We start from the raw sequence: 17,992 nt of genomic DNA, 5'->3' as shown, positions 1-17,992 counted from the left end.
GCTGGTAGCGCACACATCCTTGGCTTACCTTCGACAAGGTGGCTCCAATTTCAAAGCTTAGACCTGCCTTTAAATAGGCGTTCCTAAGAATCAGGCATCAGCTGGCACATGCTACTGCTGGCAACACAATGTCTGTTGTCTCAGCTGCCCAGAAGTAATATGCAGAAGATGTCCTTTATGAGGCCAATTAGTAGAGCTGGAAAACACAGGCCGGTTTTTAGATACCCAAGCCCTACCCCAAGTCCTGATGTGAGTTCTCATTTTTTTCAGCTGTATCAGCTGGTCTAATAAATCACATCCCCCTTGTTGCAAACCTTGCATCACTTTTATGGAGAAGTGATAAAGGAGGTGACGCTCCTGCTGGTGGAGCGCAGCAGTGCTAATGGCAGGGTGGATATGGCAATGTCTGACACGTCAGATTGCTGCAGGATTTGGAATAGTTTATAACCTTGAGCCTGCATGCCTTCTGGGGATTAGAGTTCGGGGGTCTGACTACGTACATTAGACTGGTCCCAACTCTTCATTTTTTTGAACACCACGAAGGCACATGAATCTGGCCCTCAGCTCAGGAGTGCTTCAGCTCCTCATCTAACATCAGCACAGCACTAAAGCAACTAATGAATGCAGAGGAGATGGATGCAGTCTCGGCTGAATTTGGGATATCTAAGGTCTCACTCCACACCATATTTAAAATCTTATTTTATTCTAAATCCCTCCCTCTCTCCACTAGAGGTAAGTTTTTTGAGGCAAAAGGCAGAGTGTCCTTCAGCACCATCAGGGATAACATGGCAGTTGCCAGTGAAGTTTCCATCTTTGCAGAATCTGGGCTGTATGCTGTAACACAAAATGGGTAACTGTGGCCCAGAAAAATCCCAGGCAAATTCCCTGACTTCCATGATGCTGTTTCCCTTCTCCATTTGGTAAGAGTAGACTTGACTACATATTTCATTCTTAAAAAGGAGTGTCTACTGCAGGTCTCATCCTATGGAAAACTATGGTTATCGTAACAGGTTCAAAGTTCTTCCAAACATTTGGAGCTGACGGACACCGTATGTATTTCTTTACCTCCTATATGTTGTAAAGGCTCCAGCTGCTCTGCCTCTGCAGTGGCAGCACATCTGTGCTGCTGTGGAAACAAAAACAGAAAAGGGATGAAGAAAAGAACAACTATTTAACAGATTTTTGTCTGATGCTTCCATCTTGTGGCCAACTCGGAAAAGAAAAGTTTGGCTCTTTATTTCAGTAAAGGTATTAACAAATGTAAGGAAACATTGGAATTTTTAAAAGTGTTCCAAATCCTTACCTCCAGTTATATGGATGGGGATGAATTGGGGTTGGAAGTTAGATGAGTTTTCCCTTTGAAAGGCATTGAACATCAATGCTGGCAGAGGAAGGGGCTGGTGCCTCCTCCGCCGCCCACTGTGTTTTGGTCTCAGCCAAGCTGGCTGTGCCAAGGGGTGCAGGACAGAGATGGGGCCAGGTGAACAAGCCCACGAGTGCTGAGCCCAACCCTTCGCCTTGCTGTAGGCATCTGTGGTAGGACTCCCATGGTCTATGGACAGTGCTTCAGCTGCTGGCTTCATGGGCCAGTCCAGGTCCATGAGGTGACTTTCCCTCTTCTTTGTTTTTGAGCATACGAAAGGTTTTCCTTTGCTTTCCTCTGATCTTTCCCAGAGATTATGCCAGCACACAGCTCACAGCTCCCATACCACACAACCTCTAATGATGGGGATAAGGTGATGGGACACAGCTGTCTTGCTGGGACAGTTGCAAGGGCATTGTGCCTCAGGTTCCCAGAGCCACCAGGAACATCTCGGGGTGGCTGGATGACTTGTTTCTGTCTGACAAACCTGCTGCTCCCCTTTCGCACCATTCATAGCAATCCAAAAGCTTAGCCAAAGGTCTGTTTACCTGCATAAACTGAAGTCTCCTGCACAGGGCCCGTGTGGAAAGCCATTCCCTACCTTTCCCGTCCCATCCTGGCCAGGAGCCCACCCCTCTCTGCTGCTGCGGGCACGGTGCCGCTCTACCCCCAGCGCCTCTCTCCCGGGCAGACTGCCTCTGCCGCGTGCCCCTGCGCTCCCTCGGTACGTTTCCAGCCAAATACTTGCAGAGGCCTTGAGACAGGGAGCAAGACGACGAGCGGGGCTCCTGCCGGACACCCGGACTGTGGTTATCGGTGGAGTGAGGCTTAGGCTGGTTAGGCTTTTGCCCAAAATGGATCTACTTCAGCAAGAGGGTGAGACACTCACCGTCCACGCTCCCCAGCATGGACACACACACTCACAGGCACACCTAGCTGTACCCTACACATGGGAGGTTGCATTCCCGCTCTGCAAAGGGGAAGAAGAGGTGGAGAACTGAACCTGAGCTCTGTACCCAGCTGCAGGCTCTTGCATAGAGGGGGATTTTGGCACCACCACCCTTTACTGTGCACAGCAGGAATAACGAGTTCACCGGTCCTCACGTCTTACACAGCTGCTGAACTTCCAGAAGAGCAGGTGCACAGCCGAGCAGGACAGACATAAGGACACAAGCGCTGCCACGACTTTTTCCCAAACCCTTGGGGCGGCAGGAAGGGTTGCGTGTTCCTGCAGTATTGTAGGATAAAGACTCCTCTTCGGCAAGGACGCAAAGGAGAGGGAACCTGCTCTAACTCTTATCTAAGGCAAGGGCCCAGGCTGCTGCACCCTGTTTGAAGCGAGGAGGGGGTTTGCTTTGCGAGGAAGTGGCGAAGGAGAGGGAGATGTTAGATGGAGAGTTCATCTCCAGGCATGTTTTAACAACAGGGACCACTCCAAGGGCAGGAGGTTGCTAACCTGCCTGTTCACAGGGCTTTCCCAAGGCCAGCCTTGCCGGGCTCCTGCTGGCAAACCAGGACAAGCTCCAGTGCACGAAGTGCAGCCGACAAGTTTAACTGTTTTCAGGTTGAAATCTTGCAGTTCTTCTCAAATTCACGTTCAGTTACATCCACTGTGTAAAATTAATTACTGCGGGAACACAGAACCATAGGACAAAATCTGGTTTGATTCATAAAGAAGGTGAGGTCAGCATAGGTTTAAAAAAACCCTGCAGCCAGAGGCAGAGAAGCCATGGCCATTTCAAGGTGGGGCTGTCTAATCCTCTGTAATGATCAAAAACTTTAGGCTAAAGACTGACACAAGTCACTTTTAGTCCCTTGTTAAAAGCAACCTTTGCATAAAACCCCTTATTGTACACCGGCGCTAGAAGCGGCAGAGCGCGTACATCGCAGACACGCGGCGCAGCATGTCCGTTTGCACCCCATGTCCCCCCTTTCCTCCGTGTGTGCAGACCAGCAGGCATCGAACCCCCCAGCACACACGGTGCCAAGGTCAAGGAGGGTTTCATTTCATGTGGGGAGCCCAGTGCCCATCTCGGAGCACATGCTCTGCTCCGGGCAGCAGTCACTGGAGCACCGCACCTGCCATGTTTTGGGGGACAGCATGGCTCCCCACAGATGCCACTCGCTATCCAGGGCATTTGCCGCAGGCCCTTCCCCACTATGCCCACTGGAAGGTCTCAGAGACCTGCTTGTCACTGCTGCTCAATGGCTTTGCAGAGCAGTCAATTAACCAAAAACCTTTTGGGGACAAAAAACCCCAAGCAAGACTGATTCTTTATAACCATCTTTCAATAAGTGAGTATAGACCCCTCACATATCCTTAAATTATATATCATTTATTGAAATATAGAGATCTTAATTTACAGGATTCTTTCAAAGACAAAATATCAACAGGGGCATTTTTGAAATACATTTTGTGCCTACCATCACTCAGGCCAGTTTGCCCTTCTTCAAACATTTCACAACAGCCACCATTTTGGAAACACTTCCTTTTTTATTATTCTAAAATATAACTTTTGGACATTCAAAGTGCAACAGTTAACGTGCCTGTGGAATATATCACAGTAAAAAAAATATAAACAAAGGCAGTGATATAGCTGTCATAAATGTTTTGGCAGTATTCTAGAAGTCTATATAAAAATACTTATATACATATTGATGTATAACATCACCATATCTCACGTCCTTCATCATGTAATAGGACCATTTTGTACAAGTTGCAGACCACGCTGTAAGGAATTGGTTGGCCATTCCAAATCAAAAGCTGTGTTTCGTAGGCTAACGCTGATTGTCGTTATACAATTACTTTAGCGAAAGGTTTGGGAAAATCTCTTCCAGTGGCTTCTCAAAAATTAAGCCATAAAAGAAAAAGTCTGTAATACTGATAGTATCGTAAAACTAAATGAATCATCCTCTCACACTTCTCCCTCTCTAGTAAATCCCCCCTCTTCCTCTGCTTCTCGTTCCAGTTTCCAGGCCAGCTTATCTGATTCCAAGCCTGCAGTGAGCTGGGTTTGGCTAGATCCCTGCCACGGATGCAGTTCATCTACACGATACTCATGACAGGATGGAGAATCAAATTACCATGCATCGGAAAGTGAGCCAGCTCTGGTTCACGTCCACTATTTGGGTCTAGCCCCGAGATGCGCTGTGAGATACAGAATGAAACCGGTGAGGGGAAGGGGAGACCGCATGAAAATGTCCTCAGATTCCAGTAACTGGTATAATAAAATGTGCTGGGGCTGATTTTCAAACCCTGAAGAACACCAGGCCATGTGCAAAAATGCAGGTGGAATTGCTTGCCTAATTTGAACGCGTAGTCGTAATGGCTACGCATGCAAATTAAGGCATGTGTGGTCTCAAGCGGCCGTTCAGATATCTGGGATATCCAATAGACAATTTGTGTTTCCTCAATTCATAGTTCATAGCTGGAGGGAGACTGTACATCGTCTCATCTGTCCTGGCTATATCCAGAGTCTTTATGTTTCACAGTTGTCCCCGTACAGAGCTCAGTGACATGTGTTTGGCTAAAGCACGGCTCCCAGGAAGACGCTTGGTCTTGATCTGTTGACTGCAAGAAATGGAGGATGTGCCGCCACTCACGGTTCCTTCTGATGGTCAGCCTCCATCAGGGTTGAAACCGTGGGTGCCTCGCTTCAGGTCTTGTTTTCACATCTGCAGTAGGCTTGCACGTGGCCTCAGCCAGGTTTCAACATTTTGAAACCCAGACCCAGAATTATTTGCCTGTAAAACTGACAATATTACATTGCTTTCATTTATCCACAACTGTCCACAACAAGTGAAGTCAAGGGGACTTGTGTAGCTTTTCTTAGGGCCATTTCAAGTTAAACTGTCCTTTAACATGGCAGCATGTTCTGCCGGTCACTGCTGGTCCGTCTTTCACACCTCCTAGGAAAAATACTGTAACACAGGGATGAGTTGGCACTGCGTTTGCATTGGTTGTGTCACGCCAGAGGCTGAGCACGTCCTGCGAGGCACTCATCGTACTGAAGTAAGGTTAAGTTTGAAAGTTGAGCACCAGAAAGGATGAGGCCCTTCGCAGTGATGTACCTTTTTTCACGTGTAAGTCTTCCAAAGCATCGTATCTCAATAACACATTGTACAGTGATAGCAGTAATCGTAATACTTCGTTCATATAAGTGGTGTCAAAAAACAACTATTGCAGGTTGAGAGCAGGTTCATTTTCATGCACCTTCTTCTGAAAAACACTCTTGGAAGCAATTACCTTTTGTCGTTACAGTCTGCAAAGATAATAGTCAGATTTTCTGTTCCTGTTTAAACCTGAAAACTAAGACAAGAATATTTGCTGCACAATTATTTCTGCTTATTTAATCTGGAGTTCCAGGCTGGGAGAGATGTCTTTGTTCATTGAGCAGTTCAAATATCAGATCGATTCTTCACAGCTAACCGCAGGATCAGATTTGAGTACCCATGAAACACTAATAATAGGATGTTGCTGGTGGTTTATCATAATCTTCCATTCTCGAGCATCTTGGAAATCTTGCATAAATTATTTTTTTTAATTAAATTTTTAGAACCTCACTTAATCAGAGGACAAAAAATTGCTTCTAGTATATCTGTTTAGAAAAACTACTCAGCTCATGATAGAAAACTAAATCTTGAATTTTTCTCCATGTTAAAGTAGTTTTAGCTAACCAGAGCAGTTACCATACAGTGTACAGCCAAATAAAATAATTGTTTCATTAAAATTTTCAGGTCATAAATTTTTTCCTTGTACTTAAAAAAGTTTCTTGAGACTGTGCTTTTACTGAAGGACAATGAATTATAAAATATACATTTAGTGTTACTGAAAACAGTAGTAGTAGTATCTTGAAAACAGCTATCTTCTATAGTTAATAAAGACTTACTAGGTTTCTAACACCTATTATAGACTGGGTTTTAATTATTATTATTATTATTATTATTATTATTATTATTATTCCCCTTTACTTGCATTAATGGTAAAAAGTAACATGTTTTGTAGTACCGGTCAGTCCCTTGTGGTTTTAGACCTTTGTGGTCCAAAAGTGGTTTTTGCATGTTCTTCAATTCACATGATAGTTCAACAGCAGCTGACATTGAGATTGAGGGAGGAAGTACACAAATTTGTGAACGATCTCTTCTAAAATCCATGGCATATGTTCAATGTGCACCTCAAAAGATCCTTGAGTAGACAGTTATTTACATAATTACAATGGTGAAGTATTGCTGCAGTGGAAATTCGATCCATCAAAGTCATATGAATGCCCTTGAAACACAAAACTGGTCTGTTTGTGGCCTTTTCCTTCATCCTCCTACCAGTTTGAATGGCAAACAACACTGAGATGCTACTGAAGTACTGCAAGAAGCAACACTAAAAAAATCCATCTTCGACATGTCTCTTTCATTCATACTCAGGCTGATTCCTCTGCCCATCGCTGGGAGTTTCTCTGTACAAATCCACCTCCTCTTCACATCCTTGACATTGCAATAAAGTGGTTTTCTCTGTGGAGCAGAAGTCTGTAGACGACACGGCAAGCTTCCCCATGTGCAGAGCTGGAAGGTGTCCGTGGGGTTACAGGAAGCTGTCCTCCACCAGGTCTGAGGAGTCGATCCCAATGTCATCCATCATGTCAATGTCCTCAATGGTCTCGTCCTCTCTCTTGATAAAAGTAGAGCTACTGGAGCCGGTTTCAATGGCACTTTCTTCAGATGTCTGGGAACTGGAAGAGACAAATATCTCAGAGATAAAATATGCAGCGAGTGTGGCTGGGTAAGTACTCCGTCTCTAGCAGAACTGAACATCACCTCCCCACGTGCTTTCTGACCCACAGCGCAATCTTAGGTGACTCTTACTGCCCGTTTCTTCGGACATGACACATCTTGTATCTCAAGAGTAATGAACCACCTTGGAATTCAAAGGAGTAGGTTGTTCATATGTTCCTCCAAGCACTTTCTGCCACACTCATTAGAGAAATAGCTTTATGACAGTGCTGTGACAATAGGTCACTGAGGTAAATCTAGGGAGGTCAGGTGAAAACGAGATAACGATAACAGACAATAAGATAATAATAACAGAGAGAGGTAATAGATCTTAATCTGGATACTGCTTCTTAGAGACTTCATTCATCCCCCTCTTGAAAATAGCACAAAAATATCAAAAAAAGAGAAGTTTCTAGGTTGCTAATTCTATATACTATGAATTAAGTGCTGAATTAAACCCCCGTCATTCACAGGAAGGGTTATACTGTTGTGCTGTAGTGGAATCAGTCATGCAAGCTGACAAGGGAGCAGTAAGAAGTCCTGGATACCCTGCTGCCAATGAAAAGAATGCTATGAAAGATATTAAAAACAACTTCTCCCAAATTTTGGAGCTGGTCTCACGCAGAACAAATCAGTCCCTTGAGATCTCATACGCAGCTCCAAGGCATTGAGCTGTGGGGGCAAGACGTGTTGCCAAGTGTGCCCACAGAGCTGCCAGGCAGCCGCTGGCACTTGTCTAAGCTAACGAGGGAGTCCCAGTGACACACAGGAGCACCCTACCAGCAGTCCTCTTCCCCTGGCAGTGACAAAAGAGGCAAAATTGGGTTTTTTCCCACTGAAAACACTGTGGCCAGTCATACTACCATATTTACATGGGACCTTCCCAATAAGTAGTTTCAAGAGAGCTAAGGAAACCATTTGCACAGCAGGATGCTAAAAAGTGTTAATGCACATTGCCGAACATGACCCCGAACGGTGACTATGGGCTACGTGATCTGTAAACCACACCTACCTGTGCCTGTTCCTTTTGCCAAGCTCATCTTCAGAAACAGGGTCAATGTCAGGCAGGGGGATGATGTACCCGCTGTCGGCACTCAGCCTCTGCTCATCAAATCCGCTCTCCCTGTCCTTTAACTTGTCTTCATTCTTGTAGGTGACACCAATGTAAGCATTGTCACAGTCCCCTCTCATGCGTGTGACAGCTGGGTGATCACTTTTCAGGAAATCCAGGTGAATCTTCTCGTAGCTCTGAAAATATTCATTTCAAACCCCTCATTAGATGCTATTCACTAAGGCTGCCTTTCTTCAGATGGGTGGCTGTGACTCATTAACCCACCAAATACTCTGCCCTATGAGGCAGCAACACTGGATAGAGAAGGCCAGCATCTTCAAATGATTTGAAGGGAGAAGAGACACGTAAGTTTTAGACGATGTAGGAGTGAGTGCAGCAGCACAGAGCAGACAAATAGACATGAAAGAGGGGTAGGGAGAGGGGGAAGGCAGTGAAGGTAGGTGGGAAAATGAAACACTGAATAATGGGGCAGACGGAGCTTGTCCAGAGGTATCAGAAGTATGAGGGGAAAACTTGCTGGTGTCAGGGTCCAAAGAGGGAGGTAGGGAGATTGTACACATGGGCCAAGTAGTCCCTTTTCTAGAATTCCTTCACTGCCTAGAAAATCCTGTGCAAAGATGTAAAACCCATTCTCCAGTAGAAAAATTGAGTTGGTAGGATTTCATTAGAAGTGGAGAGTTCTGCTTCCCAGCTAATACTGCAGAACTGCTTCTCTCAGTAAGCTTGCATGCAGAAACCAAACATGCAATGTCCCTGTCCGAATCACGTCATTCACGTAGGTTAGGATGTGCCAGTTCAGTGCTCATGGCTCTGATGGCTGGAACAACACTTATAATTCCCTCTACAAGAGTACATAGAATACACAGAGAAAATTCCAAAGAGCAAACCTTTTTGTACTCTCCAGGCAACAAGCTCTCCACAATTTCACTCAAATGGTAAAAAGAAGGTCTTTTCTCTGGTTCACTGTTCCAGCACTTCACCATGATCTCATACCTGCAGATAAGATGGAAACCAATTGGTAAAGGAAAGTGAGTAACCAAACTGAAACTAAAGCCAAAATTGTCTGGAGACTGGCCAGGTGTGGAAAAGCCAAATGCACACGTACACTTCATTGGTAGCATGATCGGGTTTGGCCATTCGGTATCCACTCTTGATCTTATTGTAGAAAGTAGAATCGACCATCATGCCAGGATATGGTGTGCCACCTGCGGAGAAAAGAGAAGTAAAAATACTACTCTATACTTGACTCTCTGTGCAGAGTTCCCAAATACTCTCTTGCTGTTCATGTCAAAAAGTGTTTATACTATGATTTGACATGTCATCAAAATTAATCTTTCCTAGCCAATGTTTCACATCAGAGCTATTGTCTTGACCACATTAAGCTCTGATGTGAAGCATTGGCTAAGAAAGATTGAAGTACGTGCCACTTAGAAAAAATCCCTTCACAGTCTTTATAGAATGTATTGACTGGGCAGAGAGGTTGGATGATACCTGGATCAGGTCATCAGCCTGCATTTGGCAGCTCTGAGGTCATGTCTCTGCTCTGCCACTGACTGCCTGTGCGACCTTAGGCAAGTCACTTGCTCTGTCTGGTTTTATTGCCTGCACGACGGCTGAGGGTGATGTGGCCTGAGTTACTTGCCTCATCCCGGCTGTAAGAGCAAAGCCTTAGTGTAAGCCAGTCCCCTCCATACCCAAGTCTTCCCACCTGGGCAGCTAGCTTTAGACAACAGCTAACATGTCGGGTGCATGGGTTGTCAAAAAGTTTGGACCTGGCCCTTGAGTTGACACAGTCAAGCGATCATTTGGGGCCACAGCACACAGACATTGCTGATGTGTAAAAGGATCATTCGAGCTGAAGTCAGTGTTGCAGCAAGATGTCAAAGCTGACTTTCTTAATAAACGCCGCTGAGGATATGTTTTGCTTTCCAAGAAACATCATCTTTCTCAGGCGGAGGAGGCATACTATAATATTTACACCAGAAACATCAGCCCTTTCAAAAGCAGGATTTTCACCTAAAACTGGGCTTCAGAACCTTCCTTACAGGTAGGGCAGTGAAGCACAGGCTTAGCTGTGCCTCAGTTCCCAAACTATCCCATGGCACTCCCATGCCTCCCAGGGATGCTGACGAATGGATATTTACAGGATCCTATTATGCCCAGAGATTACAGTAATCAATGCTGTAGATAGTGGCACAACTGCTGTTTTCTGAGAAGTAGCTATATGAGAACTTGTTCTAGAAAATAACATTAGGCTTGGGGTTGCCGTGGGGCAGTAGTAGATACCATACAGGCACGATTAATTCTGCTCCGAGTAAATCTGGGCAAGGCACATGTACTGAAGCAGGCCAGCCACCCGCCCGGGAGGCTGATTAATCAGGCTGAGGAAAGAGCCAGGCTGCTCCCAGCTGGGAACGGTACATTGTCTGTAACTGCTATACATTGTCATAACCACTTTATGCTGCCATAAACCAACTGTGTGAACAGTGCTGACCTGGAAATGAGAAATCAGCGTCCCAGAAGACTGACATTTGTTTTCATTCTGTAATGGGACTAAGACGGGGTCTTTTGAAACGTGTATGAAGAGACTGTTTCAAACCAGCCGCTGGGCTGGGCTGCGGCCCCAGGCACCCCATTGCAAGGGGGAGGCATGTTCCTCTCGTATTAGCCAGAATATCCATCCTGGGCCAGCACACCAATAGTTTTCCACAAAAGCTTTTCCGAAAGCTTTTCACTCAGTGCTTTCAGTTTTCTAGCAAAAAAAAAGTATCTTGGGGAAAAAAAAATGTAAAGAGAACTTTGGGAGAGTATGGACATTTTACTTCACACCTAACATTGGCATCCAAAACCCCATATAGAAGAATAACTAACAGCTGATTTTACACATCTATTTTTACTGTAGAATTTGAAATACTTTATGTAGAACAGCTTGAACTGAAAAAGCTTAATCACTACACATAAGAAAGTGTTCATAGTACATACCAAGAGAAAATATTTCCCACAGCAGAATGCCATAAGACCAGACATCACTTAATGTTGTGTACAGATTGTCAAAAATGCTTTCAGGTGCCATCCATTTTACTGGGAGGAATGTCTGCAGCAAAAAGAAAGAAACCCCAAACCGCACAGATTAGTCATTAAAGAAATGCTTCCTGTTACAACTGTTGTTTGATAGCCAGGATTAACTTCTCTCTAACAAGAAAAGTTGTGTTAACCTGGCTAGTGTCTATTTTTAATTCCATATAACACAGAGGTGCCAGGATTATAAGGAAGGCTACTGTTTGCTCCCCACAAAAATGAATTAAGCCATAACTGTATTCATTTTATTACTAGGAAATGACCAGGCTGATCGAAGATATGATACAAAAGCTGGCACTGCCGATATAAGTCTGATAGGTCATTGACTGATGTATCACTACTCTACATATCACAGTGACAGTTCCTTAATAATTTATCCAGTCGCAAAACTTGCCAGTTAAAATCTAAGCCTGTGAAATACTCAGTGTGGCCACCAAGTACTCTTCAGCCTTAAAGCAGAATTAGGAAGGTTACAGGAATTAATGAACTGAAGAACAATTGTTCTCAGGAGCGTTCATCCCAATGGTTAATTAGTGTAACCAACGCTGAATGGCAAGAACATGAAACAGCATTTAAAACTGGCACTTCTCATTTCAGTTAAAGCAGAGCTCAGGAGATTAAGAAGTACGTACGCTGCCCTTGGAGACATAGTTGGAATCGTGCATGATGTCTCTAGCCAGCCCAAAGTCACAGATCTTCACGATTTTTCCTTGAGCCAGGAGGACATTACGAGCTGCCAAGTCACGGTGCACACACTGTACGGAGAGAAATTAAGTTGTTCAAGGATGTGCTAATTCCACGAGGGCCGTTTCCCTTGCAAAGATCCCTGAAAAAGATCTATTGAGTTTCTGGGCACAGCCTTAACAAGACGTCCTACTGAACAGGCACCTGTATTGCCCCGCTAGCAGGGGCAGGGAGGCACCAGTCCCCAGAACCAGCGAGGGCTCGTGCAGAGAGACGTACTGCACTGGGGAGAAGACACAAGTGATGCCGCCCTTTCCCCTTCTACCCATCATGTACTAATGACACGTCTATGTGTCTGACCATGCTGGCCTGTGGCTGTATGGACCCTCCACCCAGACCCTGCTTAGATCCACCACCATCTCTGGCATGCTGCCTCCAAGAACGTTGCAGGCTGCAATGGGATTGCAATGAGCTGCAATGAAGAGGACTGCGGCTTTGATTTTTCCAGCCATGGTGATCTCAGTTGACAGGTAAGTGAGAAAGCTGTCTACAACACCAAAAATAATATTATATTGTGTCGTGTTTTCAGAATCTAAATTGAAACCCATAGCTGGAGATGAAGATGTTTCTACACTTTCTTATATTTTACTTACTCTTTTATTTACTTACATTTTTAGAAGCCAAGAATTCCATTCCCCGTGCAACCTGGTAGGTGAAGCTCAGCAAATCCAGTAGGCTGAGGCCCTCTGAACTGTCATCTGAAAGAAGGTTTTTGACTTCTGATTCTATTGAAAAAGAGAGAAAAATGTATTTGTGCTGTGGAGCGTGAAAGCAACATCCATTTCCCCCTACCTATCATGATTCTGAGCTGATGACTTTAACAGAGTACGATGACCAAACCAGTCTTTTCATAACAACTACCCACTTTTCATGTCTGCATCAGTCACTGCCACATACTGCATTCTTAAAAACATCCAGTATTAAATATAGGTTTTGTTTTTTCTCCTGTCTGTATTTTTTGCCCCAGACAACTGCAGGAAAAGGTGAAGTTAAAAAGGCCCACTGAAGTGTTTTACAGGTTGTTTACAATACTCAGTGTGTGGTACAAAACATTTATTTAGAGGTGGTGCCTTCATTAAGTTTTTGTGCATGCATGTACATTCTTATCCCTTTACTTTTGCTGAACATTGTGACACTTCCCAGCAAGTATTCACTGGGACTAATCCAATACCAGCAAAAAGGGTCAGGAATTCTATGGCAAGAGTTCTTATTTTTTTATGAAAGATGTCAGCAAAAAAACAGTCAAAATTCAGTGATTCATTTACCCCGACTGTCCTAGAGCACAATATGAGTACATTAGTCTGCCATGCAAATCTGGGACTGGATATGGTTCAGTTTCTGAGGCCTACAGGCAGAAGTAATGGTGCCTATTTTTAAAGCAAAGCATATTTGTTTTCTGAGAACAGGGCCAGGGAACGGGATGCATTCATTATCTTCATTACATAATCCAGGAAAGTATTTGGGGGTGTTCTGCATTTGGAAAGTGTCAGTTAATGTGAAATGTAAGTGGAAACAGAGCAATATAAATTTACTATTATTATTGTTCATTGCTATTGCTCAAAATCTTGCAAACTACAAGACTGGTAAAATCGCTGCCTCCAAAGAGTGCCTCCAGCCCCGTTGCAGAGCACAGCCGCTCAGCGCTTCGGCGTGGAAGCAAATACACAACTGGAGCCCTTCTGCTCCAGGAGCACGCACTCCTATCCCCAGAGCATAATGCAGAACACAAGCATAAGCTTTTAGCTTATAGCTTATACTCACACGCTTGCAGAACACAGCTTAGTTTATGACCATATAGAGGGCAGAAATAAGGTACGCATTTATGCAAGAATTATTTGTATTAATGATGTATGCAGAAGGGACAACTCTATGTTACCTGATATAGATTTCTTCTTATACGAAGCAGGCCGATCGTACACAGATCTCTGAATATCAGAGTATTTAGATCCCTCCTTCCTTTCCAGCATTGGCACATACTGAGTTGTATCAGCTTGTTTCATGTCCATGTATTCTCCAGTGTTTTCAAATGATAATATCACATAACTGAAATTGGAAAAAAATACAGATGTATCAGCTAGTATTGCCCAGGTGACCCCTGCCACAGCATCCTGTAGATCTAACAGTTCTCTTATGGTGTACAGTTGTATTGCTGTGAAATATAAGAGCTGTCTTCTTGATAGAGAATACATAAGGATCATGTATTAACAACATAACCATGTACGATCACATATTAGTACATGTTACCATGTATCACTGTAGTCAAACACAAGTGCTTCAAACTCATCCTTTTGTCAATAGTCAAGTACGTAAACATATATTGTCTAACTTCCCGGAATCCCACTGAATCCAAGTATTACTACCTAGGGCTTTTAGTTCAAGGTATTCCAAATGATAGGTGTAATGTATTCACCCAGACATTTCGCAACAAATGCAGTTCTGCTGAACAAATCCAGGCTCAGATGAATAGTCCTGGCTGTACTCAGCTACCAAGTCAGTTGATCTATTTGCCTGAGTGATTTTTTGAAGGAATCGCTGTTCACCTTCTAAATCCTGGCTAATTTTATGACATTGCTTTATTGCTGAATATATGATGACAAGCTTCCTCCACCATCATCTGGAAAAAGCTATGGCATGAACATTAACCATAAGGAAACTATTGAGACTGGCTAAGCCATTGGTAGATAAAGGAGAGTACTTGAGCTTAGAGAAAAAACTCTGCCAGGTTGTTTGAAGGGAAGGAGTTTTAGGCAGTGGAAATTCCCCAAGGAGGGAAACAAGGAAACCAGGTAGTTGCACTTTACTTTTAAAACTTGGGTGGGTAGAGGCAAAAGGATGTTTTTACAGAAAAGAGGAACACTGGGCTGTGCTTTATCAATAGAAATGTCCTTTGGGAACTCGGGATGTCTATGGAGAACCCACGGTTGTCCTGGGAATTCAGGCATTTCTACACAGGGGAAACATGGATCTAGGACACGTCAGGGAGACTGGACAGAAAGTGCTGAAACCTTCCCAGACCTATGAAACCTGACAAATAAAAGTCTAATGAGAAGAATTAGGGAGGGCTCTAACCCAATGAATGGGAAGAATGGAGTAAGGGTTAGTAATGATATTTCCTTAAGTTGCAGGTCATTTTTTTTTCCCTTTTTTCCCACCTTCTTGTGCTTTCATCAGCTGGGTTCATCCCAAAGATATCCAAATCTTTCTTTGGCTTCTCTGGGTGTCGGCTCAGGAAATTGTCCCTGTTCTTATGCAGATAGTTCACCAAATCACCATAAAAGCAGTATTCAGTGATGATGTAAATAGGACCTGATGAAATAAAGCAAAATAATGCATTGATGAGTGGAATCTTTTAAAAAAAAAAAGGACTCCAAAAATAGTAGTAAATAGGATATAGAATATAAAACATAAAAATTATTGTGGTTTAATACATTTTTATTTACTAAGTTGTGACTGCAACTACTACCAAATATCAAGTAGGTTTGTGAAACCTTTTGTTTGTTTATATTTATTGTTAAATCCTTTACTTGAAATTTGTGTGCTTGTTAAACAGTGAACAATGGCTCCACAGCAAACCTCTGTTTTGTCAGCCAAACCCACCTGATTTTGTACAAGCTCCAAGCAGATTCACGATATTCAGGTGGGGGCCAAGATGTGTCATTATCTTCAGTTCAGACATGAGCGCCTGTTTTTCACTGGATCTAGCTGTAGCTGTCAAAAAAACACACCAGCCACTCAGTGAGAGCAATCGCCTTTTTCACAACAACAAACAATTTCTCCTTGCTTGCCTCATTAGAGCATTGCTACCGTGGTTTCTTGAAGAAGACTGTGTCCTTTACTTGGCAAGGGGCTTTCCTAAGAGTCGGAGAGGAGTCACAGATCACTAATAAAGGACTCATTTGATGCAGCTCAATAGCTGGCCCGGTCTGTTTGTCCCTCTCCGAGGGTACAGTGGCTTGTCCAGGTGGCACAGAGGCACTTCACAAGCTGCTAGTTTCAATGCAAGAAAGCTCCTCATGGTTCCTCTGGAATCACTGCATCAGTTTCTTAGCTCTCATGAACTGGGAAATCTTCAGTGAACTTAAGATTCTCACACGAGAACTGCCTGTTTCCCTTTTGTTGTATTGCTTTAATTTGTTCAGGAACATTCATGGTTATTTTATCTTTTCTGAGTTATTGTGGCTGCTACGATCCATACAGCTAAAACCAAACTTAGGATGTTTTCAGAAGCCTGGATACTTCCACTCTTGAAATGCCACGAAGCAATCTAAAGTATGATTTTACATTTCAGTCATTCCACAGTTCATTTTCAACTTCAGATATGGAGAATCTTTTTATACATAAGCAATGCTTAAAAAACCCTGTGGGAACATGCCCTGCCTAGCTTGGGAAATGCAACCGCGACAACTTACGTTTCAGCATTTTCACAGCTACTTTCATCACCGGTTGAGAGCGACTCAATCCATATGCAGTCCCTTCAACTACTTTTCCAAACGCACCAGAACCAAGGATTCGACCTGAACACAAGGGAGAGCATTATTTATTTCAGAAAGTAACAGCAGTTCGCCTTGTTTCCCGCTGCCATTCCTCTACAGGTTGTGAGTCTTGTGTGGAAAGAGCACACTCACTTAGCCAGACCACTGGTATTATTATTATTACAGTTGTTGTTAAGCAGAAAAAGCAAATGTATTTTAAAGAAATGCTGTCATTAAGTACAATTCTTAAATTTAAAAAAGCAAGCAAACACCAGGAGCACAGCTGCACGTGCGAGCTTGTAGGAAAGGGACTCTGAGGAACAACCCAACTCATTCAAGTTCGTCTCCCCCTCTGCCCTTTACTTTAGCCTTTGCCACCCTTCCTTTATCCTTTCTAAACACTGATTCTCCTACGATTAAGCTGACTTCTCTGCCTCAGTCAGCACCTGACTACAGTACACTTGTGCCCTTTGCTTAAAAACCAGAGTTGAACTCCTTAGCTGCAGTTTCGGGCTGTTATATCAGTGCTGGGTACGTGTAGCAGTAAGGTAGACTGAAGCACATCAGCAGCACATTTAGAAACAGACAGGCAGGACCATCAGTGATCTGCAAGAAGCTGAAATACATGTTGATCACATATGAGGGGAAGCTTCTCTGAAGTTTAATGTACAAGTGTTTTTCATATGCTTGAATACATTTTATTGCAAATTTCCAAGTGCTGTAATGAAATGGCTAATGTTTATACACACTTTAGTCTTCCCACAAATCAATTTAGACAAAAATTTTGGATTATCATATCCTGTATCCTGATATGGATACAGTGTGCAGAAGAATTGTGTACAGATCGAGCAAGATTTTAGAGAAATATGAACTGCACAAACATACTCCAAAATACTATATTTCATAGGTTCCATACTGAAAAGCAAGTTCATTAAGGCAACGCTTACGCAGTGAACAAACCTGTATATGAGCTCCAGATGCCAGGATATTTTCATATTCCTGACAAGCTCTGTATTTTATTTTATGTTACTTTTTAACTTCCAGCACAGGGAGAATAAGTGGTGACTTTTACTATGGAGATATACGGCATTTTGCTTTTGTTTGCAGTTTGAACTTGCCACCTTTTACGCTTCTGAAGGTGTTATCTGGCATGCAATGCCATATGTTTCTGTTATCTTCTAGCTACAGCCCCCACTTTTATTGTATACACGCTTTTAAAAGAAGATTTCCAGCCAAACACTATCTGCATCATTAACAAGCACAAGAAACAGTTAAAGTATGCTTAGCTGAGTTACCACTGAAGAACCTCTCCAAGGCTATGACAGTGTAGTTTGTCATGCACACAAAAACTATGCAATTTGTTTTCAAGATTCCTGTGCTCCAAAGGTTATTCTTCCCAGTCAGGATGTGAGAAAGCTTCCCACTAAATTTCAGACTAATTCAAACAACCTGAGCCTGAAATTTGGCCCCTGAAACTTTTCAGACCGAAGGTCTGGGAGC

General features: G+C 43.4%; 1 protein-coding gene across 1 annotated transcript in view; it reads right to left on the bottom strand.

Annotated features, from left to right (window-relative positions):
* Nucleotides 1-6,837: 6,837 nt before the first annotated feature.
* Nucleotides 6,838-17,992, bottom strand: part of PDGFRA (platelet derived growth factor receptor alpha) — a 32,043-nt gene continuing 20,888 nt past the window's right edge. Inside the window, exons 13-23 of the mRNA XM_075500075.1 lie at nt 16,430-16,534; nt 15,618-15,728; nt 15,173-15,326; nt 13,897-14,063; nt 12,630-12,745; nt 11,909-12,031; nt 11,181-11,292; nt 9,304-9,403; nt 9,086-9,191; nt 8,139-8,374; nt 6,838-7,086 (exon numbers count right to left, since the gene is read on the bottom strand). Of these exons, the coding sequence (XP_075356190.1) occupies nt 6,939-7,086; nt 8,139-8,374; nt 9,086-9,191; nt 9,304-9,403; nt 11,181-11,292; nt 11,909-12,031; nt 12,630-12,745; nt 13,897-14,063; nt 15,173-15,326; nt 15,618-15,728; nt 16,430-16,534 (1,478 nt within the window). The 3' untranslated portion in view covers nt 6,838-6,938. The remainder of the gene's footprint in view (nt 7,087-8,138; nt 8,375-9,085; nt 9,192-9,303; nt 9,404-11,180; nt 11,293-11,908; nt 12,032-12,629; nt 12,746-13,896; nt 14,064-15,172; nt 15,327-15,617; nt 15,729-16,429; nt 16,535-17,992) is intronic.

This window comes from Mycteria americana, chromosome 4 (assembly GCF_035582795.1).
Source record: "Mycteria americana isolate JAX WOST 10 ecotype Jacksonville Zoo and Gardens chromosome 4, USCA_MyAme_1.0, whole genome shotgun sequence".
Classification (NCBI taxonomy): domain Eukaryota; kingdom Metazoa; phylum Chordata; class Aves; order Ciconiiformes; family Ciconiidae; genus Mycteria; species Mycteria americana.
Note: the sequence above shows the minus strand (reverse complement) of the source record. Positions and strands in the feature narration are given on the sequence as shown.